General features: G+C 35.6%; 1 protein-coding gene across 4 annotated transcripts in view; it reads right to left on the minus strand.

Annotated features, from left to right (window-relative positions):
* The window catches only part of Rictor (RPTOR independent companion of MTOR complex 2), a 96,138-nt gene that overhangs the window by 42,878 nt on the left and 32,698 nt on the right, over positions 1 to 20,562 (minus strand). For all 4 annotated transcript variants that reach the window (XM_057789425.1, XM_057789423.1, XM_057789424.1 and 1 more), the window contains exons 4-8: positions 16,327 to 16,391; positions 15,008 to 15,139; positions 12,935 to 12,998; positions 6,031 to 6,157; positions 3,371 to 3,540 (exon numbers count right to left, since the gene is read on the minus strand). In XM_057789425.1, coding sequence (XP_057645408.1) covers positions 3,371 to 3,540; positions 6,031 to 6,157; positions 12,935 to 12,998; positions 15,008 to 15,139; positions 16,327 to 16,391 — 558 coding nt within the window. The remainder of the gene's footprint in view (positions 1 to 3,370; positions 3,541 to 6,030; positions 6,158 to 12,934; positions 12,999 to 15,007; positions 15,140 to 16,326; positions 16,392 to 20,562) is intronic.

Raw genomic sequence — 20,562 nt, forward strand, 5'->3', positions numbered from 1 at the left:
CTGATAGCCAAAGGTTGTACAAGTTTGCATTCTCACCAGCAATGGATGAGTGTTCCCCTTACTCTACATCCTCTCCAGCATAAGCTATCATTAGTGCTCTTGATCTTAGCCATTCTGACAGGATTGTTCAACTACGTTCATAGCAGCATTATTTGTAATAGCCAGAACCTGGAAACAACCCAGATGCCCCTCAGCTAAAGAAGGATAAAAAAAATGTGGCATACTTACATGTTAGAGTACTCTCAGCAATAAAAAGCAATGACATCTTGAATTGTACATGCAAATGGGTGGAACTAGAAAACACCATCCTGAGTGATATAACCCAGACCCAAAAAGATGCGCTATGTACTCACTCATAAGTGGATACTAGCTATAAACAAAAGATATTGAGCCTATAGTTCATGAATCTAGAGAAGCTAAGTAACAAGGTGAACCCTAAGAAAAATATATATAAAACCACCTGGAAAGTTGAAATAGACAAGATCACCTGACAAAATTGGGAACATGGAGGTGGGGGGAGAAGGTTGGATGGAAGGGGGAAAGGAGAGGGGCGAGGAGAACTTGAGGGAACAGGATAGTCGAGATAGAGTAAGGACAGAGATGAGAGCAAGGAAAGACATCTTGATTGAGGGAGCCATTATTGGGTTAGCAAAGAAACCTACCTGGCTCTAGACAAATTTCCAGGAATCCACAAGGATGACCCCAGCTAAGACCCTAAGCAATAGAGGAGAGGGGCCCCGAACTGGCCTTGCCCTGTAGTCAAACTGATGAATATCTTAAATATCACCACAGAACCTTCATCCAGCAACTGATGGAAACAGAGGCAGAGACCTAGTGGAGCACTGGAGTGAGCTCCCAAAGTCCAGCTGAAGAGTGGGAGTGAGAATATGAGCAAAGAGGTCCAGACCATGGTAGAGACATGCACTGAAACAGTCTACCTGAGCTAATGGGAGCTCACCAACTCTAGCCAGACTGGGAAGGAATAAGCATAGGACCAAACTAGTCCCTCTGAATGTGGTTGACAGTTGTATGGCTGGGGCAGACTGAGGGACCACTGGCAGTGGCACCAGGATTTATCCCTACTGTTTGTACTGGCTTTTTGGGAACCTATTCTCTTTGGATGGATACCTTGCTCAGCCTAGGTATAATAGGGTGGGCCTTGGACCTTCCCCAAAGCAATGTGCCTTACCCTTTCTGAGGAGTGGATGGGAGGGTAAGTGGAGGAAAGGGAGGAGGCGAAGGAGTGGGAACTTGGATTTGTATGTATAATGAAAAAAGATAGTTTAATTAAAAAAAAGAAAAAAGGAAAAATTTAAGTCAAGAAAAACTAAATAATTTGCCTAAAGCCACAAAGTTAGCAAGATCATATGATAAATTCACACCCAATACAGTATGTTCTTGAGGGAACTATATTCCCATCACCTAACAGAACCTGTACAGCCTAAAGTCAACCCTCTCAGGCCTTGTGTCACTGGGGTGACATCTTATTAAGGGAAAAAAAATGTTTATGGCTGCAAGCACAAAATATAAGAATTTATTTAAAAATATATCATAGTCTTTGCAGGTTATTTTCATTTACATAAAGGTTTGCTAGTTTGCTTTATAATGTATAGAACTTAAAAAGCCTAAGCTAATATCTTGAGTCATCTCCTCTCTTTAAATAAAAACATCTTCAATTTTTAATAGTAATTATTCAACTTGATAAAAATTAAAGCTAAGTATTCTATGAAAGATCAATAATACCCACTGGCATAGGACTCCAATGAATAATACATTTAAAAATCACTAAGAGACTATTATGTTTATTACATTTGTTAGTAATGATAGTCTGATGAAGTTTCATCATCTGTAACGTTCTAAAAATAGTCCCAATGGCAAGAATGCTGGTGCTGACTATAGTCCACCTACATGGCAAGCTGAGGTGGGAGTCTACGATCTGGAGACCATCTCATGAAAGAGAGACCAGATCACATGAAAGAGGTGGGGGAGGGGAGAGGAAACATCCTAATAAAATCAGAACCACAACATTTTAAGGCTCCTACCCTAAAATGGTAAGGATAACTAGAAAATGGTAAGCATTCTAAATCTCATTTAAATTCTTGAGTTAAATTTATTTTAGATGCTATCTTCAACAAACAATAATGTACTACATTCAAAACCAATTCTTAAGATCTAACTTGTGATAGCTGCTCTGTCCAGTATCGTCTCACTAGGAGCCCTGTTTGGCCTCCAACTCCCATTTCTCCTACTCTGCCTCATGAATGCTAGGATTATAGTCAGGTGCTGCCATCCTCAGTTAATAACACCTTATCATAAGAAGTATATAGTAACCTCAGTAATTTAGATATAAAAATTCCACCTGAATTAGTAAATGTTTTACATATGACATATTTTTTAAAGGTACATTCATATTTTTAAAGATACATTCATTACGGATAGTGTCAAAGTGGTTTTTTTCCCCTTTTGTATTATTAATTTAGGATGTGTATAAGTGTGTGCACACACGCTTATGATGTGAGCATAGGTACACATATGCCATGGTGTGCACATGGAGGTTGGAGGACACCTTTTGGGAGTCTGTTCTCTCTTCCACCTTATTTCTGAGGCAGAATTCTTCTTGCTGATTTTTTGCCCCTGAGTTTCCTACAGGAGCTTCCAGGCAGTTCTGGGATCACAAAATTGAATCATGTCCAGCTTTTACGTGGTCCCAAGACCAAACTCAGGCTGTCAAATTACATGTTAAGAGTTTTCCCTCTGAACCATCTCTTCAGTCCCCAAAGCGGTTCTTATATTAAAAATTTTTTGTATTGTTTAATGAATAAACAGAACATAATTAGCAGAAAATAGACAATATTAACACAGTGAATTTCTTATTAGGAAGGTGTCTTAGTATAATCTTTACTCATCCTTTAGTTTGCTCAGGAAACTTCTTAGGGCTAAGACAAAATGAACTATTTTACATGTTGCTGAAATACTAATAACATTTTTAATTTATTACTAATCAAATAACTATACAAAATGAGAATAAACCAAACTAACACAGGTTAGATAATTAATGTAGCACTTGAGTATATAATCTCAAAATTCAAAGTAAGGTTATGCATTTAAACTTATATTTTAGGGCTAGAGAGATGGCTCAGGGGTTAAGACCATTGGCTGCTCTTACAAAGGACACAAGTTCGATTCCCAGCACCCACATGGTACCTTACAAGCATCTGAAACTCCATTTCTTGGGGTTCTGACACCCTCTTCTAGCCTCTGTGGGCTCTGTACACATATGGTGCACAGACATTCACCAAGGTAAAACCCTGACACACATTAATTATTTTTAAGAATTGTATTTTAAATTAGAAACACTAAAAGTGCCTACCTCTAATTCTACATCAGCTCGCACATACTGTCGGGTCTTTGGATGATTAAGAAGGTGCAAAATTGTAGTAATGAGGGCCTCATTTATTCGACTTAATTGGCAATCAATCACATTTTTCAGGATGGTGTTTAGTCCGCCTCGAAGGGCCACCACCTCTGGGTTCTGAAGTGCTAAAATGAAAGAAAAACTAATTATATTCATAGTATTAAGTATTTAAAACCTACACTTTTACTTAAATCTTAAGTTTCCTTTTGGATTTGGAAACTTTCTTAGTAAAGATTTCACTTAAGAGTCATTTACTATCTTTTTCCCAAGCCTGATTTTTAAAATGTCTTTGAACAATTTTGTCATATTCTTCAGACTTACTTTACTTAATATTTTTCTTCAATTTCAGAGTACATTTTACTGTGGAGACACTAGCCCTTTAGTGATTTTTTTCAAATATTTTGTAGAATTTGCTTCAAATAGTGTATATCATTTACTTTTATCAAAAAAAAACACACATACATGCAAACATACATCATCCACACAGACCCCTTTGTAATTTTAAGATAAAAAACGTCTCTCTTACTTTGAAGACCATGACTGTTCCCCACATGTAATTTCTGCTTTTTGTTGTGGATCTTGTTTTGGAAACAGTGCCTAAAAGTCAGTAAAGAGCTCAGACAGTCTCACATGCACTATTCTGTCTGTCCTGAGTGTCTATACCATGTGGGTCAGACGTGTACGACCTTAATGACTTATGTTTCATCTGTTTCAATCTGTCATGAAGCTGAAATTCACTGAGATAATAAACTCAATTTTCCCCACAAATATTTTACTAATTATCCCTGCATGTTTCTCCAATTATACCAATTCTTTTTTAGAGACAATGCTGCTATATTTGCAAGCTGGTTTTGAATTTGGTGTCTTACTAGCTCTGGCTCCCAAGGCTGAGATGACGGGGATATGCTGTCATGTCCAGTAGGGTTTTTATTCTTAATGATATGCCAACGTGTTTTTCAAAATATGATCAGTAACTTTTTTTAAAGGTCTTTTCTTTTAAAAAATGAGTGATGTTAATAGTTTTAAAAATAATATGAGGGGGCTGGAGAGATGGCTCAGAGGTTAAGAGCACTGACTGCTCTTCCAGAGGTCCTGAGTTCAATTCCCAGCAACCACATGATGGCTCACAACCACCTGTAATGAGATCTGGTGCCCTCTTCTGGCCTGTAGGCATACATGCAGACAGAACACTGTATACATAATAAATAAATAAATCTTTAAAAAACAAAAAACAAAAAAAAAAATAATATGAAAAGAAAGTTTCCTTTCTCCTCAATTTTTTTTTCACAATGTTTCTAGAGCTTCTTCTGTCGTATCTGTTCTGGACTTTAGAGTTAGGTTTTCTCCTGTTTTCTAAAATAAGGTAAAATCACACAGGACCACAGTGCAGATTTGAATGGTACGGATCAGTAATATCTGAACAGTTACACCCACGCCCAAATCTGCTTGATGTAGAACTCAACTACGTTAGAAGGTCCAATGTACTTCCTTCCTCCCATGTCATTGCTGTCTTCATTATCTATCTTCATTACAGGTTAGCTGTACCTTCTTAAACCTCAATTTGACACACTCAAAAGCATCTTCTCCACACAAATCACCATATTTCGTATATATTTCTTTTGTTTATTCTACGGTGATTATTTCTAAAATATATCAAATTTAAATTTTCACAATTCCACAATAGTAATCACATAGATCACTTCTTCACTTGATTCAGTTTTCTGATATATATTTATAGTGACAACTAGCAGCTTTCCAATATTTAAACTTCATTCATTACTCTATCGAAAATATGGTTAAGCATTTTAAACAATGTTTACTAATTGTGTTGTTTCAAAAAATAAGGTACAAAGTAACTAAGAAAGATAATGTATGTCGACCTCTAGCTTTGAGTCTTCAGTGGTAGAGTGGCTCTTCTTTTGTAACTTAAACTTTATTAATTTATTTATTATCCCAAGCAGAAATATGACCTCCACAATTTGTACTTTTAGCAATAGAAAAAAAAATCATTATTTTCTTGATACTTAAAATTATATTCCACTGCTAACAAATGAAATTGAACTTTTAAAGTTTTTAAAGGAGGTATTTAGGGATGATTTGTGTTTACTATTTTACTTTATACCTGTTATTTTGCTTGTTTGATCTGCCAACAATCTTTTTTTGTTTTTGGTTCCTTAACATAAACTCTATTGCTACCACCCATGTATGATAATTCACAACTGACTTTCCTCTCAAGTCCAGATAAATATACATTCATGTTTCTACTCTCCCTTTTTTCGCTCTAATCTCTGATTTGTAATACAAAGGGTTTTATTCGGATTAATTTTTTGCACTGTAAACTATTACTTTAAACCATATCAAAACATAGTATTATCAATGTCAGAAGGTTACACGAGTAGATTTCATTACTACTGGATTGAAGACAATCAAATTTTATAATATATAAATTTGAAAATTTATACAATAATATGAATTTTGAATTGTCAAATAACACATTGTCTACTTTTTATAAGAAGTAAACATTTTCTTATTTTTGTAGCACTTTTCTTCTAAGGACATTAGGTAATAATATATATACTTTATAAAACATTTCATTACTTCAAGAAAATTCTGACCTAGTTCACAGATAATGGCAATGCATGCCCGGACCATTCTGTCTCTTTCTTGAAGGCCATCATTTCCAACTGCAATTAGTGAGTTGGCCACAGAACTAGGAAACAAGGAAGCATTCACAGTAATCATCTGTAACAGAGAAGAATCAGAAGGTAAGTCATTTACTTTGAAAATTTTATTTTATTCAGATGGAGATAGTTCAGACACAAAATTGTCGTAAGATCAAGGCACCAATTTTAACATTTAGCTTTGTATAGACACCCCAAAGGATTGTTTTAACTATAAAGATTGCTATTATTATAACTAACAGTTAACAGTAGGTACTATGGAACTGGTCCTGATTCTTTCCTAATAATTTAGAATTAAATTAATTACTAAACAAGATTATTTCTAAGATTCTAGGTCTCTCCAGAATAGGAGTGGCATCTCACACAGCCCCTCGGTGTCCACAATGTCGCTCAGTGGACACACACCTGTGCTGCTCCATCATCACCATGTCCCTGACACTTACCTCCACTCCTCCTGCCTGATCAGACTGATTTGAACTTCATCCAGTCACAACTCTTTAGCTGTCACTACCTGTTGCTATGCCAAAAGGTAGCCTGACTAATTCAGAATCTTTTCTTGATGTGTGAAAAATTCTGAGGTAGATCATATGTATATATACCTTGCAATAAAACTTGGGGTAAACCTAAATCAAAGGATGAACAGTCAATAACATTAACTGCAGTTTTGGAAATATGTCAAGACCGTTTATGTTTGGTTTAAAAAGCAGGAAGAAAATAAAGCAGGTAGCAAACTACTGTTTAATACAGTAAATTAAACTACTTGTTTAATACAGCAAACTATGTGGTAAATCAACTATTTTGAAGTTAACACCCTTGGGCAGGAAAAGAAGAGAAGTTTTGTTTTGACAGGGAGAAAAGTAACTTTCCCTGAAGTTACTGGAGTTAGAAACCTGTTAGAAGAATTAACATTTGTGTTCTGACACAGGATACAAGATGACTAGAGAAAGACACTCAGATAAGGTTATGAGGACCAAGGAAACCATCTGTACTGGTCAGTCTGGCTGTAACACAGGTAGCTTATGTCATGTAAGCAGCAATAAGTAATACTACACGGTTCAACTGAAATTAAAGAACTCAATTTCACAATCATAAGATAAACATTCCCAATCACTAGACTCTAAGTAAGGTGTCCCAGTTGTTCTTAATCAATTCTTCCCACTAACCAAATAAAGGAGGATAAAGGTAGTGAGGTAGAAGAAAATTATCTTCCCAGGGAGAAAAACCTCATATCTTATATTTTAATTTTTGCTGGCATGTTATACATAGCTCTTGTGTTCATAAGGAACTTCTAGGAAAGAACTGGAAGATGGATCAGGAGTTACCAGTACAGCTACTCTTCTGGAGGACCCAAACTCATTCCCCAAGACCTACTGTGGAAGGTTAACAAGCACCTGTAACTCTAACTCTGGGGAATCTATCACCTCTGGCTTCTGTACCTGCAACCATGTGCACATAGCATCTGCCCTCTATACATATATACATATATATATATATATATACATAATTTTAAAAATTAAAAACATTTAAAGAATTATCTAGAAATAAATTTCATGTGATATATTTCTAAAAGAGCTAAGATAATTTAGTTTTCCAAATTAAACAGACTACTAAGTAATAAAGTATATTTTCTTTGCCAAATCAATCCTCTTTTTGAGTGAGATTGCTTACATGGAAAATGAAGATGTAAACAATGAAACTGTGCCAACAATTTCAAATACAGAAAGAAAGTCTACCTACAAATCTTATATGGCTACTAAAAATATTCTTTATCTATTAAATAGATTAAGGACCAAATATATAAAATTAAATTTTATAAATGAAATTACGGTTTATATTTTTCAGGGAGATGCAAGCGAAGAAATTCTCAGAGTCAATGAGATCGAAGGATGCTTTCCTCACTTATATATCTAACCTCAATAAAGGAAAAGTCCTACAATGTCTGATACTTTGTGGCCACTATTTATAGCCATCTTTTCTGGCACAAACAGACACATAAAGCAAAAAGCAAGCCTAGACAATAAATCCACACAACTGAACAAAGCAGATACACACAGTGATCTTAGAAAAAAAAGGTAAAATTTGTGTTGTGACTGGAAGGTGAACTGAGGGTCGAAAGTGGAGGAAATGAGAAGCAAGCAGTAATTGTGGTAATGGTGGTGTTTTGCATACTACATGTATGGTGTCATAAGATAACAGCTTAGATAGAAATGGTTGGCAGGACCAAAGTAGGCAGGTTGTACTTAACACCTATTAGTCAATGTAGTTTTGGAAATCTGGACACTGGCTTTCCCACTATCTAGTGGTATAGTATAATGAGGGCATCTAATTCCACCAAATGAAATTCTTACAGGTACAAAGAACAGAAAATGACAGTATAAATTCCTATTAATATTAATAGCATTAATCCCCGATAGTATTCTTATTTTATGAATAAAGACATTCCATATGAATATAGCAAAGATAAGCTAGCATGGCAAGAAGCAGAATATATAGTATTATGTATGTGTACATGTGAAGGGGTATGTATATGTGTACAGGTCCCACTACGTGGAAACCAGAGGTCAATGTTGCATGTTTTCCTCAGTTACTGTTCATCTTATGATTTGAGACAGGGTCTCTCACTGAACCTGGAGCCCAGTGACTCAGTTAAACTGGCTGGGCAAGAACTCCAGGGGTCTGTCTTACCCTTTCTGCAGCACTGGGATTATGACAGTGAGCTACTATATTCACATTTTTACTGGAGATATGAACTCTGGTCCTAATGCTTATGCAGCAAGTATTTTATTGATTGAGCCATCATCTTGCCAGCCCTAGTAGGATTTAAATGAAAAGGAGAGCAGGAACAGTTGACCAGTGGCAAAACTATGCAGAAAACATGTACAACAAAACCAGAAAGAAATATCAGATGAAAAGAGCAAAAAAAGAAAAGATCAGAGACACTGAAGAAAAAGGTCGAATAGAGTCCCTCAAATAAATGAGGTATGTAAACGAGAAGAAAAGTAGCTGACGTACTCCATAATTAGTCATGGGTTAAGCTACTCTAAAGCTAAAGAAGCTAGGTTTTCAAACATGTGTGAAGGCACATAAAAAGTCTGAGTAATTATCTTAAGAACCAACAAAGTAAAAATAAATGTTTCAGAAAAAGGAATCAAGGAAGCAGTGATGTGAATTAGTGGGTAAAGGTGGCTGGAGCTAAGCCTGAATACCTTAGTTTATATGCTGCGACCCACACAGTGGATGAAGAAAACTCACTCTTGCAAGTTGCCCTCTGACAGTCACCTGTGTGCCAGAGTGTACGTACACACACACAATCAACACAATAAATTTTAAAAAATTAACCTCAGGGGAACTGAAGAGAGAGCTCAGTCAGTAAAAGCCTACTGTGCAAGCATGAGACCCTGAGTCTGGATCTCCAACAACCATGCTATATGAGTACAACAGCACCCATCACTAACTCCAAGGAAAAGACAGCTCTCTGGAGTTTATTGCCATGGCAGTCTAGTCAAAATAAATAAATAAATAAAATAGAAGCTCTGGATTCAAGGAGAGATCTTGATAAGATTGAATACAACCAAAGGAAAAAAAAAACAGAAACAGGCCTCTGGCCTCTTGCTGCACCTGAACTGGTATGATTTCAGTGGCGGGGTATTGTTGGGAAAGGAAACATGTACTTCTGATGTTAAAAGTGCTGATAAAGGAATGGTTTCTGTGGCTCATAAAGGACAGTTTTTATTCATCAAATGTGCTTTATCCTTAGCACTTTTAACTAAACGAGGGAGAAACCAAACACTGCAGCTCCTTCACTTAACCTATAGTTACTACCAACCAAGTACTAGAAATTTTCTAGCTATTGCATTTTTAAGTAATACCAGACACTAACAATCCTGCTTCTCAAGAGACAATGAAATTCAACCATGTCTGTGTTATATTGTCATTAAATTATTTTTAAGAGTTTGATTTTATGGAACTGTATTACATATTAAATTTTAACATGTACATGATAGCCATGATCATTCACAACTACAATTCTAGCACTTAGGAGCTAGCTAGAGGATCTCCAGGAATTTAAGCACAGCCTAGCTTAAAGAGTGAAACCTGTGAAACCTGAGCTGGAGAGATGGCTCAGCCATTAAGGTCCAGGCTCACAACCAAAAATGTTCACAGTGAGGGCGGGGCGGTGGTGGCGCACGCCTTTAATCCCAGCACTTGGGGGCAGAGGCAGGCGGATCTCTGTGAATTCGAGGCCAGCCTGGTCTACAAGAGCTAGTTCCAGGACAGGAACCAAAAAGCTACGGAGAAACCCTGTCTCGGAAATCCAAAAAAAAAAAAAAAAAAAAAAAAAGTAAGAGTGAAACCCTTTCTTAACTTCCCCCATCATCTACACACACATTGCATGTGTGCACACATGCATACACACACACAGAGAGAGACAGAGAGAGACAGAGAGACAGACAGACAGACAGACAGACAGAGAGAGAGAGAGAGAGAGAGAGAGAGAGAGGGAGAGAGAGAGAGAGAAATCTTTACTAAATAATCCAAAGAAATGGGATTCAATTGTTTGAATTTATTACTTTTTTTCTGAAAGCAACTTATAGGGCAACAATTGTGAAGGATCCAGAGAATATTTTAAGTTCTGCGAACATGCAATTATTCTGTTAGTAACAGAAAGACACATTGATTTTTATTGCACTTATTCTCTGATCTGCTTTTATTCACTAAGCATACAAGCAAACGTTCCAGTGGCTCCTCTGTATGTGATGTGAAAGCAAATACAACAACCACCTGTCTTTATCAAGGCCCAAAATGAAGAGATTTAGAACAACATGAAACAATAGAACTCTTCTAATTTTCATTTTTGGAAGATACAGGTTTTTTGTTTTTTTTTGTTTTTTTTTAAAAAAAGATGTTAGGCTTATTACTTTTAGCATATTTATATCAGTTTTTAATACATGTTGAAAATAAAATCTCAAACTCCAACTGTTTTAAGTACTATAGAAAGAAATTTTTGTTTCTTGTCGTGAGTACTCATATCATTAGGAAATATTTATGAACAAACAAACAGTACAAATTATTTTAAAAATTTAAACATAAAAAGCCAAATCACAGTCCTGACCTAATATTTTACTTAAAACAAAAGTTTCAAAGCCTATCCTTGTGGCAATTTGAAAGGAAATGACCCCACAAGGAGTGGCACTATAAGGAGGTGTGACTTTGTTGGAGTAGGTGTGGCCTTGCTAGAGAAAGTGTGTCACTGTGGGAGTGGGCTTTGAGGTGTCCTATGCTCAAGTTACACCTAGTGGCAGTTTACTTTTTGTTTCCATGTGAATTAAGATGCAGAATTCTCAGATGCTTCTCCAGCACCATGTCTGTCTGCATGCTGCAATGTACCACAAACCTCTAAAACTGTGAGCCACCCCAATTAAATGTTTTCTTTTATAAGAATTGTCATGGTCATGGTGTCTCTTCACAGCAATAGAAACACTGACTAAGACACGCTCCAATATCACTCTTCAATTTCAATCTTCTTTAAAGAAACTCATTCATTTCCTTAATTCTTACTATGGTTAAAAAAAAAAAAAGAGGGAAAGGAGAAAACAGTATACAAACTCTGCAATCTAGCATCTGAAACATGCAATAAATTTAAAAACAAGGAAGATAAGATATAGCTAATAAATTCAATTATTGAAAAATTTTATGTATACATAAGTGAATGTAGTGGTAAACACCTGCATTTCCAGCATTAGGGGCTGAGGCAGAAGGATAAAGAGCTTGAGGCCACTCTGGGCTCCAAAATGTAGTTTGTTCATCTAGAGCTACATGGCAAGACCCAGTTTTAAAATACCAGTAATAACAGGACTAGATATCTTCTCATTCGGAAACATATCCTGCGTTAGTTTTATGAATTAGTTTCCCTCAAAGGAAAAGAAATGATTGTCTTAGGATGTGTCCCAACCAAATTTACTTTCTTGACCATCACATTAACAACTGAAAGTAAAATCTGTGAGGGAATCGCAGAAGCTTTGTGGATTGTCTTGAATCAAATCCTTCACTCAGCTTAAACTGTGGCGTTATATACAGCAAAGCTATCTGCTGAAATTGTTTATCACACGTTCCCATGTGTGAGAAGGTCCTTCTGTATTTGTGTTGCTTTCATTGGTTAAGTAAAGAAACTGCCTTTGCCTTTTGATAGGGCAGTACTTAGATAGGTGGGAAGACAGAACTGAATGCTGGGGGGATGAGGGCAGACAGGGAGAGCTGCCATGAAGTCGCCAGGTCAGAGATGCTGAATCTTTCCTGGTAAGTCACAACCTCGTAGTGATACACAGATTAACGTAAATGGATTAGATCAGGATGTGAGAGTGGGCCAAGAAGAGGCTAGATATAATGGGCCAGGCAGTAATTAAATTAATACAATTTCTGTGTGGTTATTTTGGGGGTTAAGCTAGCCAGGCAGTGGGACACAGCCCGCTCCTCCATACTACACCCATGGGTTCTGTACAAACTTATCTTGAAAGCAGTAACTTCCTGTTTGTGATATTTTATACTAGTAGCTAGAAGAAGTACACATTAAGGGATGACAAAGCAGTAATAACACTTACATGCCCACTATAGACAAAAATACTTCTCAGCATAATCATTTTCTAAGAAGTTATCAAATCACATAGACTAATTACACAAATATTCACGCTTATCATGATGTCTAACACATCTACTTACCTTATAACAAAATTTAAATGTTTAATGAAAATTCATTCTTTAAATTTTAATAAAAATATTCTCTAATCAACTAGATATGGAATCACTCATTTGCCTTTATGCTCTCACACATGGCACGTACCTTTCTGACTAAGCGAAGTGCTTGTGTCCTCTCCACCTCATTGCTCTGCTGGATGTCAATGCACCTATATAGTACAAAATACAAAACATCAGTCACTGAGAAATCCCACGTAACAATACCTTACAGAATGTTGGCTCCAATTTACCTTCACAATCCAATACAGTGAATTAAACCTTCAAAAAAAAAAATTGTACTACATGCTTTCCCAGTAATAGCCAATACTTAATTACATATATCTAGCGACAAATGTTACCAGAAACATCAGTTAAAATATCAATGGAAAAAGAGGTGATATATCTATAAATAAAGAATCACAACAGATGCACAAAGCAAAGTATCAGAGATATACTGAAAAATTTTACCTACCTGACAAAAAATTACAGTAATGTATATAAATTATATAGGAAAATATTTTCACCTTGTTCTAGTTTGTTTTAATTAAGGTTTAAATTGTATCTATAATAACTGTCTTATTCAATGTTAAAAATCCTATTTTAGCATAGTGGTGCATCTTTATCCCAGCACTTGGGTAGCAGAGGTAGATGGATCTCTTGTGAGTTCAAGGCCAGCTTGGTCTACAAAGCAAGTTCCAGGACAGCCAGAGCTATATAGTGAGAGCCTGTCTCAAAACAAAACAATAAAAATTCTATTTTACTAAAGAATTTGCATCCAGAATTCTCTTTAAAAACATTTGATCCAGTATCACTTCAACAAAATTACTTTTCAAATATTTACATTAGGGAGTTGAGTATTTTACCAAATATTTTATAGGTAGGTAAGTTACTATTTAAAAGCCATTTTTGTTTCGTCTAAATATAATTAAAAAGTAAGTGAGGGAGAGCTAGATTTTCTGCTTATTCAAGTTCAGCAATACAACATACGCAGGCACACGCACACGCACATGCAGACGAGATTTACATTATTCGCTATTAACTTGGATTATAACCAATTCTCCTGCCAATACCAACCATAAAGACTGAAAAACTTACTTTGGACAACTACTTCTAAAAGGGAAATGGAGAATAACCCTAGAAAAATAAGCACCTGAACTCAAGAACATTCCAATTCAATAAGGTTCTCAGCAATGTAACAAAGGAGGCTAAAAGTATTGGAAGAAATAAGAGTCATCATTTGCCATTAATGCTTATGTACATAGGAAGCCCAATATAATCTGCAAACTAGAAGAACTATAAACTGAATTTGCCAAGATCGCTATGGAAGAAGACAATATGCCCTATTTTCTATACGCCCTATTTTCTATATCTTAGTGGCTAAAAACAGTAAAGAAAAATATTAATCATTGATATCATTACAAAATCTAAGCTGCATATGTTGGTGTATGTCTGTAACCCCAGCACTCAAGAGATTGAGGCAGGAGAATCCTAAGTTTGAAGTCAGCATGGAATATGTATTGAGACCATGTCAAAACAAAACAATATAAACAAACAAACATACACATTCAAAGAAACAACCACACAACTATAGTAAATACAAAGAGAGCGCACAAACCAGTCAAGGTCTCTGAAGTATTATATTAGTGCCATCTCTTTAAAAAATTCATACAGCAATATCTCTCAAGGCTAGACACACATGCATCTTGTTCCAACATTTCTATTTCTACACCCGTTTGTAAGAAATGAGAGCCTCACAGAGTTGCACAAAAATTTCAAAGCATCCTCCTTCACATGTGTCCTAATCTTAAAACCAAATACTACATAGCAAAAATAAATTTAAAAGACAAAAAGTATATCAACATGGAAGAACCTTACAAATAATCAGAAAAGAATAACTAATGTATACTTAGATATATTAATTATATATACTAATATATAATGTGAAATGCAAGGACAGGGAAACTATTCTATAAGGAGAAAACTATTTTACAATTGCTTAGAGATATAATGGAGAATTCCTGTTACGCTACAAATGCCCTTAGTCTAACATGATCATATATGTTTGCAAAAATTGTCACACTTTACACCAAAAAAAAAACTATACACATTTGATACTATACTAAAACTGAACACAAAACTTTAAAAACATACAAAACATAAGCAATTCTAGGAAAATTACCTAGCTATTAAATAGTCCACTTTCAATTTTAGCACCTTCTGCAGAATACTGGAATCCTGGATGAGATAGCGCAGCGCTCGCAGCCCTGCTGCTCTCACTTCTTTTGCTTCATTTAATAAAGCTAAGCGCAAACTGCATGAAAACAAACAAAAAAGTTTATTATTGCATGAGTTTCAAAGACATACAAAATTTCAGAAGAGTTTACTTAGCCCTCATCTGAAATGCACAGGAGGAAAAGTATTTCTGATTCTTGGTATTTTTAAACTTTCAAGTCCAAAAGTTGAGTATTTTTCATCTGCAATTCTAGACCGCTAATCTTTTTAAACACTTAAAATAACTAACAAAGTCTCAGACATTGGAGCAATTCCGATTTTTTCAGACTTTTAGATATTCACCCACATCAAGTTCTTCCCCAGTTGAGGATATCCCAAACTTTCGGTTATGTAAGATTAATTCTATAAAAACAAACAAACAAAAAACTACTCCGAAGTAAAGAGTTTCACTTGGTAATGTTGTTAACCTGTGTTTGTTCCAGTCTCAATAATCTAATCAATGTTGAGTTTTAATCATGTGCTGGCACATTGTATAACTACAAGAAGAAATCACATAGAGTCTTTCCAAAGTGTATCTTTAGATATGTTTCCAAAGTGTATCCTTTGTTTCTATGCTTCCACAAATCCCAAAGGATTAATTTAAATTAATAACAAACTCTTTAACAGTAGCAAACACACATCACTAGTAATCTTAACTCTTAAGAACGTCAAAAAGCAGTAATGATTAATAACCTATTACCATACAACAAACTTGTAAGAGGCACACGCATACTTTCATAGGTAAAACCTAGATTTATTAATTTGTATTATTCCTGGGAAGAGTCAGAAAAATTCAGTCTGCATATTTAATATTTAATTTTAACCTTTAGAGAAGTCTGGGTATTTTTGAACAGCAACTTCAGTTCTTTATATCCAGCAATCACAAAAGCTCAACTAAGGCTCATGACATAACAAAATCACTGAAGATCCAATATTGCTCTTCTGCCGGGCGATGGTGGCGCACGCATTTAATCCCAGCACTCGGGAGGCAGAGGCAGGCGGATCTCTGTGAGTTCGAGACCAGCCTGGTCTACAGAGCTAGTTCCAGGACAGGCTCCAAAGCCACAGAGAAACCCTGTCTCGAAAAAAAAAAAAGATCCAATATTGCTCTTCTGGCCAACCATCAACTCTACAGAAATAAGCACGTGATGCTGTTATCCTATCTTTTATTTAAATTGTTACAATGGAAATTACTAAAATAAGGGAGGAAGACTGAACTAAACTTACCAAATTATGATGTCTTCATAATTAAAGCCCAGTTTTTCTTCACTATGGCCAATATCACAAAGAAGCTGTTAGAAGAAACACAAAAATACCTTGCATATAAGTTCAGATTTATATATTTATATGCACAATGTAAGGCTCAAAATAGGGAATTCTTCTTTAATAAATTGTAAAAAGAAAACCTATCATTTTACATACAAAAATGTGCTGCATTATTTCCACCATCTTACTTTTATTAACCACAATTTTAAATTTAACTCTTTTTCCCTTTTTGAATTACTGTCTCTTATTCTGTTTCTCTTCCCCAATGTATCACTTACTTATCATTCTCAGTGATTGCAACTATCTTTCCAAGCATTACTGGTTCCTCTAATGTATGATTCTTCACCACATCCTCAATGTTGGAAGCTCACAATACATTGACTTTATTTACTCTTAACCCTCATGTCCCGTAAGTTTTTGTTTTTAATCTTTCAAAATGCATAAGATATCACTACTATTAACTGATGATTGTCTCAATCCATACATAATCAATAATTTATATTAACACCCATATTCATTACCCTTCATTGCTCTTCTGTAATGCCACATTTTTTTTCCTCATTGGTCAAAAGCTGTTGTTAATGTTGACATCGTTTGCTGGTGTTTGACTAGATTTTTGCCTAGATTAGTAGTTAACAGTTCTCCATGTTTGTATTTGTCTGGAAATGATTTTATTTTCACTTTTGAAGGTACATTTTGGTGACTATACTGAATTTTAGTTTAACTGTTACTTTTTCCTAACATTTCAAGCCACTTGGTTGTTAAGTCTTGCTGTCTGCTCTTTGGAAACATGTCTTTTAAACTCAGAATCTTTTAAAAGATTTAAAAAAAAAAAAAGATTTTTTTCTCATCATTGGTCTTCAGCAGTCTTAACTCTGTTCCACTGTGGTTTCTTTTGTATCTATCTTGAAATAAAACTTTGCAAGCTGGAGAGATGGGTCAGTGGTTAAGAGCACTAGCTGTTCTTCTAGAGGACCTGGGTTCAATTCCCAGCACCCACATGTCAGGTCTCTCCTTCCAGCACTTGGTCCCTAGGATTGAACTCAAGCCTTTAGGCTTGGCAGCAATGCCTTTACCCACTGAGTCACCTCATTAATTCCAAGCCCTTGAGATCTTTTTGCCTCAGCCTTCAAAGCAGCTGGGATTACAGACTGCACCACCAAGCCTAAGTCTTAGAAGGGAATTCATATATACACACAGCACATATAGCCAAATATATATAAAAAAGAGATTTATATCTTAAGCTCACCTAAAAATACATTGTATATACATAATAAATAAATAAAACTGAACACTTTACAAAACACTTTTTGCTTGCTTGTTTGTTAGGTTGATTGGGTTTTATTTGTTTGTTTGTTTGGTTGGTTGGTTTGGTTTTTAGAGACAGGGTTTCTCTGTGTAACAGTCCTGGTTGTCCTGGAACTCGTGTTTTAGACCAGGCTGGCCTTGGAATTCACAGAGATTCACCATTCTCTACCTCCTAAGAACTGGGATTAAAAGTATGCGCCGCCATCACCTGGCTAGTTTGTTTAATTCTTATATAAATAAAACCATACACAGAAACATATTCACACATTGTTTGTTACCAGAAAAAGGTCAATACCTTCTAATCACAACCTCTGATAAAATGGTAGAGTGCTTTAGAGGGGGAAGGTGATAAATGAGAAAAGGATTTCTCTTTTCACTGTAAAATTTCTAAACCATTTTCAGATTTTATAATACATACACACCTTAAAAGTTTAAGGGAATAAAGTTATTATAATAGCAAATTATATACACATATATAATAAATATATAAAATAGCAAATAAAGATACTTTCAGAGCATTCTCATCTTTAGAAGGCAGGTCTCTAGATTGTGAACATGTTGCCTGTCTTAAAAATAGAACATTGAGGTCATATTCATCATCAGTCTGCTATACACTGTTCTACCTAGTGATGTCAGAGGGAAAGTATGGTGTGTGGCAGTTACATGATGAAAAGATCACATCACAAGCTCCTTCTCTTCTCAGCTTATGAGGTTTTAAGAAGTTCACCCTGTTAGCACCAGTGACACTAACACTAGAGTCACACTTAACAGTAAAACAAAGGCTAGTTAAAACAGAAGTTCCTCCTAAGATGAAAAATCTCTTATCTACCTAAAATGCTACAGTTAAAAGTCTGGTACAGGATAGATGTTGGGGTAAAGAAAAGTTGGAGAGTAGATACTTGCAGAATACCATCTGTCTGAAAACCTTAGTTTAAAGGGTTAGTACCCTCTAGCTTACAATAAGAGCTAAAATGCAGAGAGAATGTGTGTGTGCTCTAATGTAAAGAGAATATTCACTAGCTCTAGAATTATAATTACCATCTTTTTATTTTCTTAGCCAATCAAGCCATTCTTAAGAGATTTTTAAGAACCTCTAAATTAGACTAAGAACATATACATACAGCCTTTATAGTATGCCAGCTCAATACATACTTTTACACCTAATTCTTTAACAATATGGATTAGAAGCTTACTATTACAGTCAAATTTAGTATATGCCTGTGCTTGGTAAACAAGTGAATTTTATTAACAAAATCCATACGCACTTACTTGGAAGAGCACTTGTTCTTAAATAGGGGCATTTTATCTCCTGGGAACATTTAGTTTTCCTGGGGACCCTTTTGCTTATCACTCAGGTGTGTTAAGTAAATATTTCTGCTATATAGTAGGCAGAGCCAGAAACAAGGCTCAGCCTTTCTCCAAAATAATTACCTGCTCTGTTAAGTCAAGAGTGCTAACACTGAAAAACCCTGATTAACAGCCTACAACTCAACTATTAAACAGGTTTATCTTCTTAGAGTTAATGAAAAAGTAGCAAACAGGTAAACATTAAAATCCAAATTAAATGAGCCCCAAGTTGCCATACATTATGCTACAGAGCTATCTCACAAGCTCAGTGCTCTGCATCTGAAGGCATTAATATTCTGTGAATTTCCCCAGGATTGCTTTGCTACTTACTTACTTGTTGGACTGTAAATTTTGAACTAAAGTTTCATGCTTCTCCTATATTATTAAATAGTCACAGTAAATTTTATCATGTTTAAGTTAATGAGTTTATTTATGAGGCAGTGATTTAGACCTAACTCTGAACTTCTTCCTATAGACATTTTCTACCCAGTCTCCCAATCCACAAGTGCCTGAAGACAGGCAATAATAAGTTAGCACAAAAGGGTAAAAGTTACTTTTAAAATATGGTTTAAAGTCAACTTTGTTAGAAATTATTATGGCCACACCTGCTTGTTTCTTAGGTCCATTTGCTTGATAAGCCTTTTCCCAGCCCTTTACTCTGAGTAGGTGCCTGTCTTTGTGGTTGAGGTGTGTTTCTTGTAAACAGCAGAATGTTGGACCCTGTTTTCGTATCCAATCTCTTAGCCTGTGCCTTTTTATAGGTGAGTTGAGTCCATTGACATTAAGTGATATTAATGACCAGTGGTTGTTAACTCCGGTCACTTTTTTGGTAGTAGAGTTTGTGTGTTTCCCTTCTTCAGGTTGCGCTGGTGAAGGGTCTCTAGATGTCTGAGTTATTGTGGGCATTGTTGGACTCCTTGGTTTGTGATTTTCCTTCTATTACTTTCTGTAAGGCTGGATTTGTGGCAACGTATTGTTTAAATTTGTTTTTATCCTGGAAAATTTTGTTTTCTTCATTTATAGTGAACGAAAGCTTGGCTGGGTATAGTAGTCTGGGCTTGCATCCATGGTCTCTTAGTTTCTGTAGTACCTCTATCCAGGACCTTCTGGCTTTCATGGTTTCCATAGAGAAGTCAGTTGTAAGTCCTGATAGGTTTACCTTTATAAGTAACTTGGCCTTTTTCCTTTGCAGCTCTTAATATTGTTTATTTATTCTGTATGCTTTGTGTTTTGATTATTATATGGCGAGGAGATTTTTTTTTTTTTTGATCCAGTCTATTCGGTGTTCTGTATGCTTCTTGAACCTTCATAGGTATATCTTTCTTTAGGTTGGGAAAGTTTTCTTCTATAATAAAATATGGTTTAAAAATACGAAACACACACACTTGGGCCTTCATCACAGAAATCACTACACGGTGAAAGGAGGAAAAACAAAGCAGGGAAGAATTAGGAAAAAGAGAGGGAAGAATAGAGCAGAAGGGAAGGACAGGGGATGGTGAGTAGGGGACAGCCCAAAGACGGTAAGGAAAGAGAGAAGATCAT

This window comes from Chionomys nivalis, chromosome 15 (genome assembly GCF_950005125.1).
Source record: "Chionomys nivalis chromosome 15, mChiNiv1.1, whole genome shotgun sequence".
Lineage (NCBI taxonomy): Eukaryota > Metazoa > Chordata > Mammalia > Rodentia > Cricetidae > Chionomys > Chionomys nivalis.